The sequence below is a fragment of the Corythoichthys intestinalis genome, chromosome 15, assembly GCF_030265065.1.
Source record: "Corythoichthys intestinalis isolate RoL2023-P3 chromosome 15, ASM3026506v1, whole genome shotgun sequence".
NCBI classification, from domain to species: domain Eukaryota; kingdom Metazoa; phylum Chordata; class Actinopteri; order Syngnathiformes; family Syngnathidae; genus Corythoichthys; species Corythoichthys intestinalis.
This window is the reverse complement of record NC_080409.1, coordinates 26,393,049-26,409,528: the sequence shown is the minus strand read 5'-3', so window position 1 is coordinate 26,409,528 and position 16,480 is coordinate 26,393,049. Positions and strand designations below refer to the sequence as shown.

Sequence of the window (16,480 nt, the reverse complement as noted above, 5' to 3'; positions counted from 1 at the left end):
GCTTATTGGATCTTTTAGTTTTCAAATGTCTGTGTGTATCAATTTGCCGCCTGGCTGCGGAGATTTGCAGTATAATACACAGGCGCTTTTATTTTCAATACAAAAACTCCAACACACACTGTAGGTGAAATAGAACGCTGTTTTTTTAGTAGCCAAGTAGTAGTACCTAAACTATCAAACTCAAAAAAGAAAAAAGGATCTTCAGCACCCCCTACTGTGTGTAACTTTCAGCGCCCCTGACCGCTTATGAAGATATCAAGCTAAAACAAATGTTGGCTGCAGTAGGATAAAATCTTCAAAAGTTGCTACCAAAGTGCAAGAGCCGAGATCTCCTGAAGGGACCATATTTACTTCCGTAAATGCTACATGTAACGATGCCTCACATGTCACAGTCACATACATGTGACGTCATGGAAGCGTTCCGTTTATACTGTAAGTCGCATACGTTTGTGCAATATGAACGCCTATACAAAAATATCGAAATTAACAAAAGATCCGAATTGGGCATCACAAGCGTAGCATTATTGTCATGTACTGTACTTTTTTCAAACAGACTACACTACACACAGGACTTGCCACACAGTTGTTTTGTCAAAGGTTTTTAGTTAAAAAAACATACAAATACAAAACGTTCACAATCAACAATCAAAAACACATCCTGCATACAATATTTATATGCTTAAATGAGCTGTCAAAGTTATGTAGTGTATTGAATAGGGCCTAAATCACCACATGACTAATATGCAGGTCAGATAAAAAAAATCACAAAATGCATACTACATAAGACATGCTGCAGCACACAACAATGATCAGTTTGGACAGATGAAGTGAAATTTATAAACATTTAAACCTATTTCTTATCCAGCAAAACAGTAAAGTGAGTAAATGAAAATTTTATGATCTGTACAAAAGGTGTTCTTATACATTTCAAGATTGCAGTTCTTAGTTATACATTGTGTTCAAATGCAATATGCAAACAGATTTTTTTCACCCAACCAAATATGATCTGTAAGAAATACAATTACAGTCTGTCACACATTCCCTCTGTAGCACTCCAATAATAAAAGTATGAATTTTTAATCATAGAATTGCATTTCTCGGAGGATGCAGACAGACTTGCTCAAGGACAAAAAAATATAAATAATAAACTCATATTAAGCAATTATTCTCCTCAGTCCAACTAAACTTTCTCTACTACCAGATGTCTCAGCATTCACACACAATTTACGGTATAAATAATTCTAATTGAAAAATATAAAGAAGTAGTTTTTTTAAAATCCAGGTTTTGTTTTATATGTAGCTATGACTTAAATTCATAATTTATGGCGGAGTATTAGGGCCACAGAAATATAGAAAAAAAATATAGGGCTATGAGAATGAAGTCATTACAGCAGTAAACTCATTATATTTTGAAAATTAAGTCATATGTTGTAATACTTGGAGGGAAAAAAGTCATAGTAATCCAGGAACTATATCATACGATTTAGTATTACGATCTCACAATCTCGCGATAGTACGTAAAACTATGCCTCATTATGACTCTTTTCTCGTAATATTAAGCAACATTACGTAGTATTACGACTTTAATTTTTTAATATAATGACATTTTTCTCATTGTCCAATTTTTTTCCCTTTCTTTTTGTGGTTCTACCTTGTCACTCGTAATAACTGTAGACCTGAATGAGCGCCTTTCTAACACCACTTTGTGTTCAGTGTTTATACCGTTACAGAAAATCAGCAAGGAGTGTTAGCGGATATGACACAACCACATGGTGTCTTCTTCTCCAGCTGGGGATGCAATTCGAGGGCTCACCTTGAAATAAAGGACACAGAGTCACCCTACTCCCTTCCCTATAATTTTATGTCCTAAAACTCACTTGAGAGTTACAGCATCAACAACAGAATGATTAGTTTTGTAATCTCAACCTGTATTATCAATTTTATCAGGCCTTCTGGAAACGTCTTTTAAAGAGATTTAGCGTCCTCTGGGGTATATACTGTATATAATGCTAAAATGCACTACAATTTTAGATTTAATCACTAAGGTAATTTTGGGCCATTGGATGAATTTTGGAGGGGGTGGGTGGGCATGCAGGTTATGTCATGGGTTGTTGAGAGCAGTTTCCAAACGTTGCTATTGGTCACTTTCTGGTAGACAGTGTCTGCATAGCAACAATGGGATTGTTTAGGGTTACAAAGACCTGAAGAGACTTTTGGCAATTTAGCATTTTATTATCAAATTAAAAACAACAGTATTTCCTGAGCGTTCCTCTGCGTAAACCTGTTTTCACTTTTCATGTATTACTTTGTTTGTCTGCTATATGTTATATTTAACTGAAATTGTTGATCCATTCAATCAATGATTTATGAAGGAAATTTTTTATAAATTATCAGGGGTAATCAAACCTTTTCATAACACTGTACCTTATACATTTTGCATTTTATGCAAACATATACAGTGTAACGAAAACGCACTTGCCCCCTTGGAAAAAAAAAAAACTTGAATGATAGCTTTTTGACAGTACGTTAAACGAAAACTATCACAAACAGTCATGTCAATTTGAATAAAACATACCTACTAATATATATGTTAAAATTAAATAACCATATAAAATCTGTCATAAATGATATTTCATAACTCAGCCCGGCAAGCAAAAATGTCCACCACGTTCAGCCATGGTGCTTTGTGTAAGATTTTTAAGGGATAATGCAGATGTTGGCCTGCACAGACTGTAGTTCCAACGGAGCTCTGTATCAAGGCACTAGACATCAGTTATAGGTTGATTCTCTCTAAAGATGAAGAGATAGAAATGTGAAATCCAAACAAACATTTAGGTTTTTCCTCTTCCTTAGAATAGAATCTCCTACAGCGTACAGCAAAACATATTTTCAGTCAATCCTCTTGTATCCATTAACTGCTGTTGCGGAGATGTCGATCAGAGAACAACTCCATCTTGACTGGAGGTCTAAAGGGTTGTAATCGCACCAATATCTCTGGTCTTCTCTCTCTTATTTAAACTTTGCTGACTCGCAGCCAGCGTTGGATCAGTCTTCCTGTACATCGACCTGGGTGGGGCCATGTTGGTGAGCTCATGCTGATCGGCAAACACCACCCTCTCATTCTCGTGGCGGACCTTTAGGTTTTTGACTATTTTCTTGCCAATGAGATAGATCATTTCACAAATGCACATGAAGATGCAAAGTGCACTAGAGATGACCATGAACAACATGAAGATCTTTTTTTCTGTCGGCCGGCTGATGAAGCAGTCCACAGTGTTTGGGCATGGATCCAGTGCGCACTTGGATAACCTGAGTAAATAATGGCGATATGATTATACTCAAACAATAGTTATTCTTCTGATGCTAAAGCGATTATTTTTTTTAAAAAATCAGACATTGTACAAACCGTATTCAAATGATAGGCTCTTGTTGTTTTAAACAAAACAGAATACAATGGTTTGCATATCATTTTCAACCTCTACTAAATTGAATTGTTAAACTGGCCAATTTAAAAAGTCCCATTCATTTCAAATGGCAAACATATAAAATTTCAAAAGGTGACAATATTACTTAGCCTTCAGTTTTTGTCTGATCCCCATAATTGACACATGAAAAAAAGGTACAAAATAAATTTGCACCAATGTTTTTGGAAAAAACCAAACAATTCCGCCAAAATTTGAAAAAAAAAAAAATGTCCCCAATTACTTTTGATGGCCCTATTCATTTCCGATGGCACATTCAACTCCCACAAAAAAAGTTTTCATTCACTACTACTGATGTAACTTGGTCCCACGTAAAAAAAAAAAAAAAAAAATGGTGGTAATTATTTTTCACAAAGAAATTAACTGTCGCAAAATTAACATGAAGTGACCCAGGAGTGCCCCATACTCATCAGAAAACGACCTAAACTCAACAGAAAGTGACCCGCAAGTACCCAAGAACAAACAGAATATGACCTGGAAATGACTTGAAATCAAGAGAAAATGGTCTAAATTGTATATGAAGTGACCACTAATGCCCCATAATATAGAGAAAGGGAACCAAAATTAATTTGTTCCCTGCAATTGAAAACAACAGAAATTCAATTCATTTTAACTAGGAAGACTGTCTGTGAAATTTGAACGCTCATCTTTCTTTGCCATTGACGGCAATAGACATCTAATTTTAATTTGACTGGGAGAGGCCAATGAACATTCATTCCTTGGCCCCTCCCAGTTAAAAGGGATTGGACAACCAGTGCCGTCGGTGGTAGTCAATGAGTTATCAATGAAGTGATCCTAAAATGCCTAAGAAAATAATATGAAGCGACCAAAAGTGTCTCCAGAAATGGCATTTTCTTGTTCCATTATGAAATACAAAATATGGAAACAGAAAACGTTGGAAAACTGAACTGAACTCAAACGTGAATGGCAAAGAATTACACCTGATGTACAAAGTGTCAACCATTAGTGTGATTATTGTTAAAAGGAAAGGTTAATTAAACGTGCTTTTTGAGAACGTTTTGCAGGCACCAAATTCAAATAGACACGTCTAAAGTTTATCACTTTCAAAATTAGATATCTTGCTTTATTATAGTCAATTGAATATATGTTTTTAAAAAAACTGTTAATAAATGTCCTGAACTCATTTTACTTAGGGTTGTACAATATGAAAAGGAATAAGCAATTACTTTGGCAAGTCATATCCATGGTAAATCCTATACAGAATGTATAGGAAAGAGATGTCGAATCCAGCTTTGAAGACCAAACTGAGTAGATAGGTCCACCAAAGCCCTCCTCTCTTCTTGCCGGGGTTTGCATATAGGTGTGAGCCTTGGTGCAACTCCACATACTTTTTGTCCTTGCCTTCCCGGAATTTGACATGAGCCATCACCATTAGGGAGGGGCATGTGACAAAGATCAGCTGTAGTGCCCACAGACGGATGTGGGAGATGGGGAAGATGTGGTCATAGCAGACGTTGGTGCAGCCCGGCTGGAAATCAATGAAAGAATTGCCATTACTAATAAAACCCACATTTACAAAGAATAAAATCCTTGCACCAACATTGCAAATAAAATGTTTGATATTATTTTAGGGATGGGATCAAAAACTTACATTATTAGTGTGCAGTATGTTTAGTCCCGGGTTGTTAATTTATATATTTTATATATAGTTCTGGTGTGCGCACGTGTGTGAACCTGTGCAAAAGTTTTAGGCAGGTGTCCTGCCTAAAACTTTTAGGCAGGACACCTGCCTAAAACTTTTGCACAGTACTATATATATATGTGTATACATGTATGTATATATATATATATATATATATATATATATATATATATATATATGTGTGTGTGTGTGTGTGTGTGTGTGTGTGTGTGTGTGCGTGCGTGTGTGTGTGTGTGTGTATACATATATATATACATACATATGTGTGTGTGCGTGTGTGTGTGTGTGTGTATACATATATATATACATACATATGTGTGTGTATATATATATATATATATATATACACACACACACACACACATATAAGTAAGTAAAGACAAAACAAAAATGAATGAAATGAAAAAAAAATATATTATATATATATAAAAAAATTTTTTTTTTTCTGATGGGTCAAAATTAATTTTTAAGCACCTTAGATGAGCATTCTTGCTTTGCATATAATTTGAAAAAATAATAATTTTTAATAATTTAATCATTTAAAAATAAACATTTAAAAATTTAAACATTTAAAAATAATTGAATAATAATTGAATTTTTTTTTTTTTTTGATTGAAATTTTTTGGGGGGTGTGAATGATTTAGACAAATGTCCTAACACAAAAAGGATTGCTTCAATCAAAGAAAACTTTTTTTTTTTTTCAATGAAAAATTAAGTGTTCAAATGCAAAATTTTTCAATCTCAAATATTTTTTCGCATTAAAAAACATTTTGGATTGAAATTTTTCTTTTTTTTTTTGATTGAAGTGATTTTCTTTTTTAAGCAGCTTATTTATGATTGAATAATAAAGACAAAAATGTCCTAGCCAAAATGTGGCCCAAACACAAATCAACATTACTTCAATCAAAAAAGTTACTTCAATCAAAAAAATAAATAAAAAAATCAAAGAAAAATAGCTTTCATGTGCATTTTTTTTTTTTAGTTTTTTGAGTTTCAAATTTTATTTTTGCATTAAAACTAGGGTGTCAAACGATTAAAATTTTTGATTGCGTTAATTACAGCTTAAAAATTAATTAATCGTAATTAATCGTAATTAATCCCAATTCAAACCATCTATAATATATGCCATATTTTTCTGTAAATTATTGGTGGAATGGAAATATAAGATACAAGATTGATATATACATTCAACATACGTTACATAAGTACTGTATTTGTTTATTATATTGAATAATGAAGACACAAATCTACCTCCATATGGCTCCGCCCAGGGGATACCATTTTTGACTGGGGTAACTACATTCGCACGACATCGGCGGGCGTACTATATTTAATGGATGATGATCTTGGCAAAAGTATTGCCTAAGCAGCCTGATTTAAAATTCCGCTCAAGAATGATAGGGAAAAAAAATGCTCATAGTCAACTTGTTATTATAAATACTTTTGTAAGTTCATTTTATTGCTGACACTGCGTTTCGGGGTCATCAACATGTTGTGCCCCCCCCCTGCCCCCAAAGTCAAACTCCGCCTATACCCATGTTCCGTTAATATATTATGAAGTCCATGCATATCTGTTTTTTGCGTGCCCATTCATTCTGCCTATGTCCAATGAGCCGTTCAAGTATTACGCACTAATTCACAGTCCGACACGCGCTGAGGCAAACTGACCCGCATGCACAGAAACATCAAAACAAATAATTACGCACTGTGGTTGCATGACGTACACACATAAACTTTATGTGTGTGCGTCAGTTTGCCCCGACTCGACCATGTAAGCAATACTGAAATATTGCTCATTTGGCGCACAGAGAAACATAATCAGGCTTGTCCTTTTCTTCATTGTATTTTTTTATGACTGTGGTCAAGCCAGCCTCCTGCTTATTAAAATCCGAGTTCAAGCTAGGCACTAATGCTATTGAACAGCTGCATCGCTGCCGACTTGCGTGCTGCTCTCGGTCATTGCTGATGTAATTGCTGCATGAATTCCGATTTGGGAGACTTGACAGTTCAGGCCGCCACCACATTCTGGAAAAATGTGGCCCAGATCGGATTTAAACCACATACGAAAGTGACCCAGATCGGATTTGAAATGGTCCACTTCTATGCGACTTGTCACGTTCAGAGCGTCAAGTTAATGCCTCATTCGAGTCGGAAAAACACGAAAAAAATCGGATACGTGCATTAAGACCTGTGGTCTGAACCAAACCTAAGTGTAGCTTTAAATTGCTCAATTCTCAACCAAATTTCGAAAGACTTGGTTAATCATAAACATCAGAGATGCAGTATTTTGTACTGTAAATTTATTATGTTTATGGCATTTTCTCAAAATACAGCTAGAATCATAGCAATGTAATTACGGTTTGTTATAACCGAATACGTTTGTAAGCCTATCAAGAATTCAGCAAGTTGAGAGTATTTAGTCGAGAAAATCACATTTTTTGTCCACTATAAAAGAGCAGAAAAAGAATTCCCCGTTGACATCGAGCTTCATACTAGTATACTATATGTGGGGTGGACCACATAGTACTGACAGCGCATGGTATAACGTTTGCGCAGCAAATGGAAATGGAAATGTTTTAAGACCCGGCAAATTAACAATATTTTTACAATATGACAATGATCGAGTTACGGTATATTTGTGGGTGGGGGGGGGGGGGGGGGTAATATGGTCTGGCATAGAGTGAGACTAAAATGTGTGACAGTTGAGAACCCTGTTATTCCTTCTTACCTGTCGTGTATTGCACACAAAGTCTTTGCTTTCATCACCCCAAACTCTCTGAGCTGCCACCACAAATACTAGTACACGGAAGACGAACACCATGGACAGCCAAATCCTGCCAAATGCAGTGGAGTACTTATTGACTCCGCTCAACAGGCTTTCAAGTCCTGACCAGTTCATCCCTCTGGCTTGAACTTGTCTGGGTTATAGAAACACAGGCACCTCCTGTAAGTGAAAACAAAAACAAAACATGTAGTTTGAATAGATGATTGTTAAATCCCTTAGCAACACAGGGCATCACAGTCACGTTGCATGTCAGCAAGGATGCGCCACACCTCGCTTGTTGTAATGCCCACGCTTAACATGTGCAGACTTGCATAAAGTTCTTTATACTCACTCAGAAGGCAAATTATGTCTTTAGAAACTTGTTTTTGGCTCTTGTGTCTTGTTGCTCACAATCAGACATGGGATTTAAAAGAGACATCGAACCATCGCTGCCAACCTTCCCAGTCAAAATGGATCGGAAGCAGAGATGGGTTGTAATGCGTTACATTTACTCTGTTACATTTACTTGAGTAACTTTTTGAGAATAACGTACTTGTTACAGTAGTTTTACCAAGCAATATTTTTTACTTTTACTTGAGTAGATTTGTGAAGAAGAAACGCTCGTCTTACTCCGCTACTTTGGGTTACACTAGAGTCGTTACTAGAGATGTCCCAATCGATCGGGATGATCACGTCATTTTCAAAGTATCGATATCGGCAAAAAAATATCGGACATGCCTTTTTTTAATATATATATATTTTTAATTAAATCGTTTTCTAATTGTATTTAACGTTACAGACATGATATGTTACACTCATCCAGAGTCTTTAGTTTAGGCTTAAGGTAGGGTTATCAAATTTATCCCGTTAACGGCGGTAATTAATTTTTTAAAAAATTTATCACGTTAAAATATTCAACGCAATTAACGCATGCGCTGCACGACCCACTCACGCATTATCGCGTACAATCTGTAATGGCACCGTTTTACCTATATATAGAGCTAAGAGGCAGCGTTAAATGAGTAGAGGGAATATAGGCAGCCTTTGGAGCCTTTTTTTAATTGGCTTAAGCCTTGCAATCTCTCTCCCTACGATTAGAAATGTCATGGGAAGCAATGTGGAGAAGAAAGGTAGTAGTTAATCTTTTTCTGATCATCCTATGTTATTTCCCAACGCAGAGAAGATATATCAATTGGTACCAATACGCACAGTCATGGTTGCACTTCCCATCATGCATTTGAGCAGTTAAATGGCTACAGTATCATATACTGAAACATCAACAAATACACTAGATGTCAATATTTAGTCACAATATACAAAGTCACATTTATCCTTTAAGAATTACAAGTCTTTCTATCTGTGGATCCCTCTCACAGAAAGAATGTTAATAATGTAAATGCCATCTTGAGGATTTATTGTCATAATAAACAAATACAGTAGTTATGTACTGTATGTTGAATGTATATATTCATCCGAGTTTTATTCATTTTTTTCTTTATGCATTGCCAAAATGTATATGATCGGGAAAAATTATAGGGAATGATTGGAATTGAATCGGGAGCAAATTAAAAAAAGCAATCCGATCGGGAAATATCGGGATCGGCAGATACTCAAACTAAAACGATCGGGATCGGATCGGGAGCAAAAAAACATGATCGGAACAATCCTAGTTTTAATGCAGTTTAATAATAACAGTCATATATATAAAGTTGTGCTGAGAAAAAAAATGAAACATGATTTTTAAAAATCAAACTGTGTAACCAGTTACTCACACTGTTACTCATTACTTGAGTATTCTTTTCAACGAATACTTTTTTTTTTTTTTTTAACTTGTTATTGAGTAAATTTTTGGATGACTACTTTTACTTTTACTTGAGTAATGTTATTTAGAAGTAACTCTACTCTTGAGTAAATTTTTTGGCTACTCTACCCACCCTTGATGATGACAAACACTGATGATGATGCAGATTATTAAGTGTAATTGGTTCATTTGGAGGGGAATCTTTTACAATGCAGAACAAACTGGAAGTCAGTTTACATTGCAAAATCGACTTTGAAAATCCCACCATACAATATAGGACTTTATACATCTTCTGTTACAACCATGCAACTATAATCAAGTGTGTGTGCAAATGACATTCATTGAATGGAGCTAACAAGTAGGCACTTAGCACAGTGGAAACTTTTACGTGTATGAGGTTAAAGGGATTTATGGAAGAAAAAAAAAGTCCAGATGAAACCAACTGTATGACTCAAGCACTAATCTAAACCTTACTTGTGAATGTTACCAAGTTATAGAGCTGTGGATGTGTTTGAGTTGCAATCATTTTATTATCTCTGGTAAACACATCAGCAAATAAAATCAATACAATTGTATATGTTTTAATCTAATTTGAAATAAAACCGTCTGACATCTCAAAAGTCATTTATGATCCTTTCTGTTACTCAAGTGATTATAATTGAAAGGATAATCATTTCCAAATAATTTCTCTCGTGACTTATAAATATGAAAATATGTAAATACGTTCAAATAAGACAAAAATTAAATATGATGGAAATAAAATCAGTCACACTTTAATGACATGTGAATATAGCAAGAATAAACACAGATATTACGTGGCACTTCCTGAAGACTTGTTTAGCAGTAGTACACATCCAATCCATTTGAATTGGGAGGGTGTGCAGCGAATGAATGGACGTTGATCCGCTGCCACACCTCCCACTTGAAATGGCTGGACGTCTATCACTGTCAATAGCAGCCCCAATGAATTCAAGTGAAGCATCAATAAATCTATCAATTACTTTTGAAAATAACTAAGAACCTACAGGCACGATAGTTCCGCAATTAATTGATCAGCCCTGATACAAAAAATAAATAAATAAATAAATAAAAAATCAAGGATAGAAGCCATTCAGGGAGAGGTTTGAAGCCTCAAACGCTAAACTATGAAGAAGACACGAGAACCACTTCTCTCTATTCTGTTCAGTTTTACACTTTTCACACGTAAAAAAGTTTCCAACTAAACTAAAAAATATATTAAATTACTGTTAGCGCACTTCCTGTATGAACAGTGGGGCAAATAAGTATTAGTCGACCACCAATTGTGCAAGTTCTCCTACTTGAAAAGATTAGAGAGGCCTGTAATTGTCAACATGGGTAAACCTCAACCATGAGAGACAGAATGTGAAAAAAAAAAAACAGAAAATCACATTGTTTGATTTTTAAAGAATTTATTTCCAAATTAGAGTGGAGAATAGGTATTTGGTCACCTACAAAGAAGCAGGATTTCTGGCTGTCAAAGAGGTCGAACTTCTTCTAACGAGGTCTAACGAGGCTCCGCTCGTTACCGGTATTAATAGCACCTCTTTTAACTCATAATCGGTATAAAAGACACCTGTCCACAACCTCAGTCAGTCACACTCTAAACTCCACCAAGACCAAAGACCTGTCGAAGGACACCAGAGACAAAATTGTAGACCTGCACCAGGCTGGGAAGACTGAATCTGCAATAGGGAAAACGCTTGGTGTAAAGAAATCAACTGTGGGAGCAATTATTAGAAAATTGAAGACATACAAGACCACTGATAATCTCCCTTGATCTGGGGCTTCATGCAAGATCTCACCCCATGGCGTCAAAATGATAACAAGAACGGTGAGCAAATATCCCACAACCACACGGGGGGACCTAGTGTACAGAGAGCTGGGACCACAGTAACAAAGTAAGTAACACAATGCGCCGCCAGGGACTAAAATCCTACACTTTTTGCCAGACCTGTCCCCCTGCTGAAGCCAGTACACATCGAGGCCCGTCTGCGGTTCGCTAGAGAGCATTTGGATGATCCAGAAGAGGACTGGGAGAATGTGCTATGGTCAGATGAAACCAAAATAGAACTTTTTGGTAGAAACACAGGTTCTCGTGTTTGGAGGAGAAAGACTACTGAATTGCATCCGAAGAACACCATACCCACTGTGAAGCATGGGGGTGGAAACATCATGCTTTGGGGCTGTTTTTCTGCAAAGGGACCAGGACGACTGATCTGTGTAAAGGAAAGAATGAATGGGGCCATGTATTGAGAGATTTTGAGTGAAAATCTCCTTCCATCAGCAAGGGCATTGAAGATGAGACGTGGCCGGGTCTTTCAACATGACAATGATCCCAAACACACAGCCAGGGCAACAAAGGAGTGGATCCGTAAGAAGCATAACAAGGTCCTGGAGTGGCCTAGCCAGCCTCCAGATCTCAACCCCATAGAAAATCTGTGGAGGGAGTTGAAAGTCCGTGTTGCCCAACGACAGCCCCAAAACATCACTGCTCTAGAGGAGATCTGCATGGAGGAATGGGCCAAAATACCAGCAACAGTGTGTGAAAAGCTTGTGAAGAGTTACAGGAAACATTTGGCCTCCGTTATTGCCAACAAAGGGTACATAACAAAGTATTGAGATGAACTTTTGGTATTGACCAAATACTTATTTTCCACCATGATTTGGAAGTAAATTCTTTAAAAATCAGACAATGTGATTTTCTGTTTTTTTTTTCCCAAATTCTGTCTCTCATGGTTGAGGTTTACCCATGTTGACAATTACAGGCCTCTTTAATATTTTCAAGTGGGAGAACTTGCACAATTAGTGGTTGAATAAATACTTATTTGCCCCACTGTAAATTATTTCATCACATATTAAAAATTGAAATTCAATTAATTAATAACAATAATTTTGTTATTATAAATTTACAGTAAAAGCACTAAATTCGGGGCTGAGAAACCAGAAGCGATACTGTAACTCAATCTTTTCTTTCCATATATAGTCAAAAAAAAAAAAAAAAAGGAATGGCAGCAGCGTGTTCCGGGTCCACTCTGTTTTATTCAGTAGTGTAGTCTTACTCGAGCGAGCATTGGTCGCAAACAATAAGTCTGCACTGCCCTCTACTGGTAAATTCCTAACATGAAGCAGGATGCCCTCTAATGACTGATAATTTCACAATTAATTAATCAGCACTGATACAAAAAAAAAAAAAAATCAGGCTCCGAGGTTCGGGACATAGTAGCTGGCCCACGCTTCATAGCTACCAAGATTGAAGACGATCGGTTCAAGAATGACGGAAGAGTAGGACTTCATAGATAGTGTCCACAAGAACAACAACAAGCTGACTGGCAACTTGACAGGCCTTCAGCCTGTACCAAAAACGATATTCTTCGGAGATGTATTTTTGTAGATGATTGAAAGCTGGTAAGGATTATTCTGCTTTGACAAAACAACTCCATTCACCCTCAGTGATGCCTGATTAACAAAGTGTTGTCTACCATCATGTTTATACATTTAGCATTAAGTAAGTACTGTATTTGACCAACATGACCAAACATGATGAAAAAAACAACAACAAAAAAACGTCATTAGGTTATGGATTCCGACTAATGTCATAACAATCTTTTTTCACGACACACAGCTGCTGGTTCTGTTTGGTAAATACTTTGGAGCTTGCTAAACATAGAAACATTTGAACTTACCTTGTGCCGAAACCTTCTTAAAACTCTAAAATGTAATTCCTCCGAACATATAAGAAAGTATCAAATTACAACAGCTCGAGTAACTCTGTGAAACTGCAGTCCTAAACTATTTAGCTCTTTTCCGCCTTTCAGGGTTTGTCTCTTCTCGCTCGCCCATTCTCCAGAAATCTTGCCAAACCAGATTCAGCAGCACCTACGTCATTACAAACACACGCTCACACACGCACCTACACACACGCCCTGTCTTGTCCATTTTCACAATACAGAGTCAAGCTATGAAATCTAACACCCGAAGTGAGACTGTTGCTTTAAAACAAAACTGGACCAAAAAGCCATCCTCTACTTATCCATGTATGCATTTTTTGCATGCCTATAAGCGTGTGCTTTTTGGGTAACCCAGCGCGTGCTACAAAGAGCCGCACCCTCATGTCCTACACAGTATGTGAACTCATCCGAATGAAATGTTTCATGTGATTATGTAAATGTCAATGTATGAACATAATCAAGCAGAAAGATTTGGGGAGATGTGTGGGGATCAGTGGGGATTGCTCTAAGACTGCAAGGGAAGCTCATCTTCCCCTAACATGTCAAAAAATAAGTGATCAAATGTAAACTGTTGTGTGTACATGCCAGAATTTGCTTCTTATCGCTGGTTAGGATGCGGCTTGCTTTTCATTCATTCGCGCAGCTTTACATTACTTTAAATAGTGTGGACGCTGTGCTTCTCCTGAGTTGGGAGTGCATTGTTCCACTACAGCGAAATGAGACGAGTCATCGGTTAAAGGCTGGGTTTATCCCTTTATCCCGCTCATCGGACGCTGTGCGTCTCCAGTGATCTGTTGAAAGTTGGCGGGGCTTGGCTGGCCCGGACGCTGTGCTCCTCTGCATGATGATTGGACGATCTTTCTGAGGCCGGTTCTCTTTTTAAATGACAGCGAAATTAGCAAATCAGCGCTCTTGTCGAATTAAAATCAACGGGAGCCATTTTTCAAATTTCATTCCATTGTTCTGAGTTGAACTGGATTTTTTCATAATCATCCTAGCGACGCTCTGTTAAAAACGACTGGCAAAAAAAATTGAGCTTCTATTTTTGGCGGGGTTTTTTTATTTTTGTATTTTTGTGGCTGCTTGTGTTTGGAGACTTGACTCCTGACACTCTAGTTTCTTTCTCTACCAAGCAGCGGGTGCCGAGAGCCCGAGAGCGAAATCCATCCATCAATCCATCCATTATCTTCCGCTTGTTCCGGGGTCGGGTCGCGGGGGCAGCAGCTTTAACAGGGAAGCCCAGACTTCCCTCTCCCCAGCCACTTCAACCAGCTCCTCCGGCTGGATCCCAAGGCGTTCCCAGGCCAGCCGAGAGACATAGTCTCTCCAGCGTGTCCTGGGTCGTCCCCGGGGCCTCCCGCCGGTGGGACATGCCCGGAACACCTCTCCAGGGAGGCGTCCGGGAGGCATCCGAACCAGATGCCCGAGCCACCTCAGCTGGCTCCTCTCTACGCGGAGGAGTAGCGGCTCGACGCCGAGTCCCTCCCGGATGACCGAGCTTCTCACCCTATCTCTAAGGGAGAGCCCGGACACCCTGCGGAGGAAACTCATTTCGGCCGCTTGTATCCGGGATCTTGTTCTTTCGGTCACGACCCAAAGCTCGTGACCATAGGTGAGGGTAGGAACGTAGATCGACTGGTAAATCGAGAGCTTTGCCTTTCGGCTCAGCTCCTTCTTCACCACTACGGACCGGTGCAGAGTCCGCATTACTGCAGACGCCGCACCGATTCGCCTGTCGATCTCCCGCTCCCTCCTACCGTCACTCGTGAACAAGACCCCAAGATACTTGAACTCCTCCACTTGGGGCAGGATCTCATCCCCGACCCGGAGAGGGCACTCCACCCTTTTCCGACTGAGGACCATGGTCTCGGATTTGGAGGTGCTGATCTTCATCCCAACCGCTTCACACTCAGCTGCGAACCGCTCCAGTGAGAGTTGGAGGTCACGGCTTGATGAAGCCAACAGCACTAAATCATCTGCAAAAAGCAGAGATTCAATGCTGAGGTCACCAAACCGGACCCCCTCAACGCTTCGGCTGCGCCTAGGAATTCTGTCCATAAAAATTATGAACAAAATCGGTGACAAAGGGCAGCCTTGGTGGAGTCCAACCCTCACTGGGAACGAATTCGACTTACTGCCGGCAATGCGGACCAAACTCTGACACCGGTCGTACAGGGACCGAACAGCCCTTACCAAGGGGCTCGGTACCCCGTACTCCCGGAGCACCCCCCACAGGACTCCCCGAGGCACACGGTCGAACGCCTTCTCCAGATCCACAAAACACATGTAGACTGATCGGACGAACTCCCATGCACCCTCGAGGACCCTGCCGAGGGTGTAGAGCTGGTCCTCTGTTCCACGGCCGGGACGAAAACCACACTGCTCCTCCTGAATCCGAGATTCGACTTCTCGGCGGACTCTCCTCTCCAGCACCCCTGAATAGACTTTACCAGGGAGGCTGAGGAGTGTGATCCCTCTATAATTGGAACACACCCTCCGGTCCCCCTTCTTAAAAAGGGGGACCACCACCCCGGTCTGCCAATCCAGAGGCACTGTCCCTGATGTCCATGCGATGTTGTAGAGACGTGTCAGCCACAACACCCCTACAACATCCAGAGCCTTTAGGAACTCCGGGCGGATCTCATCTACCCCCGGAGCCTTGCCACCGAGGAGCTTTCCAACCGCCTCAGTGACTTCAACCCCAGAGATCGAAGAGCCCACCACGGAGTCCCCAGACTCTGCTTCCTCAAAGGAAGGCGTGTCGGTGGAATTGAGGAGGGCTTCGAAGTATTCTCCCCACCGACTCACGACGTCCCGAGTCGAGGTCAGCAGTACACCATCTTCACTATACACAGTGTTAATGGTGCACTGCTTTCCCCTCCTCAGGCACCGGATGGTGGACCAGAATTTCCTCGCAGCTGTCCGGAAGTCGTTTTCCATGGCCTCGCCGAACTCCTCCCATGTCCGGGTTTTTGCCTCGGCGACTGCCGAAGCCGCAGTCCGCTTGGCCAGCCGGTACCT

The 16,480-nt window shown here is 39.2% G+C and overlaps 1 protein-coding gene across 1 annotated transcript; it reads right to left on the bottom strand.

Annotated features, from left to right (window-relative positions):
* Positions 1-593: 593 nt before the first annotated feature.
* Positions 594-13,599, bottom strand: gjb9a (gap junction protein beta 9a). Its single transcript, XM_057860418.1, has 4 exons — positions 13,415-13,599; positions 7,874-8,089; positions 4,670-4,971; positions 594-3,309 (listed from the first exon to the last, which is right to left on the bottom strand). Exons 2-4 carry the CDS (start codon positions 8,042-8,044, stop codon positions 2,967-2,969), a joined length of 816 nt encoding a protein of 271 aa, XP_057716401.1. The 5' UTR covers positions 8,045-8,089; positions 13,415-13,599; the 3' UTR covers positions 594-2,966.
* Positions 13,600-16,480: the final 2,881 nt, after the last annotated feature.

What these genes read in the sequence shown, in the direction of transcription:
- gjb9a (XM_057860418.1), bottom strand. Translation starts at nt 8,044, where the DNA reads ATGAACTGGTCAGGACTTGAAAGCCTGTTGAGCGGAGTCAATAAGTAC. An exon ending in TTGTGTGCAATACACGACAG is followed by an intron (nt 4,972 to 7,873) that starts GTAAGAAGGAAT and finishes ATTGATTTCCAG; the next exon opens with CCGGGCTGCACCAACGTCTG. An exon ending in CATGGATATGACTTGCCAAA is followed by an intron (nt 3,310 to 4,669) that starts GTAATTGCTTAT and finishes TTATTTACTCAG; the next exon opens with GTTATCCAAGTGCGCACTGG.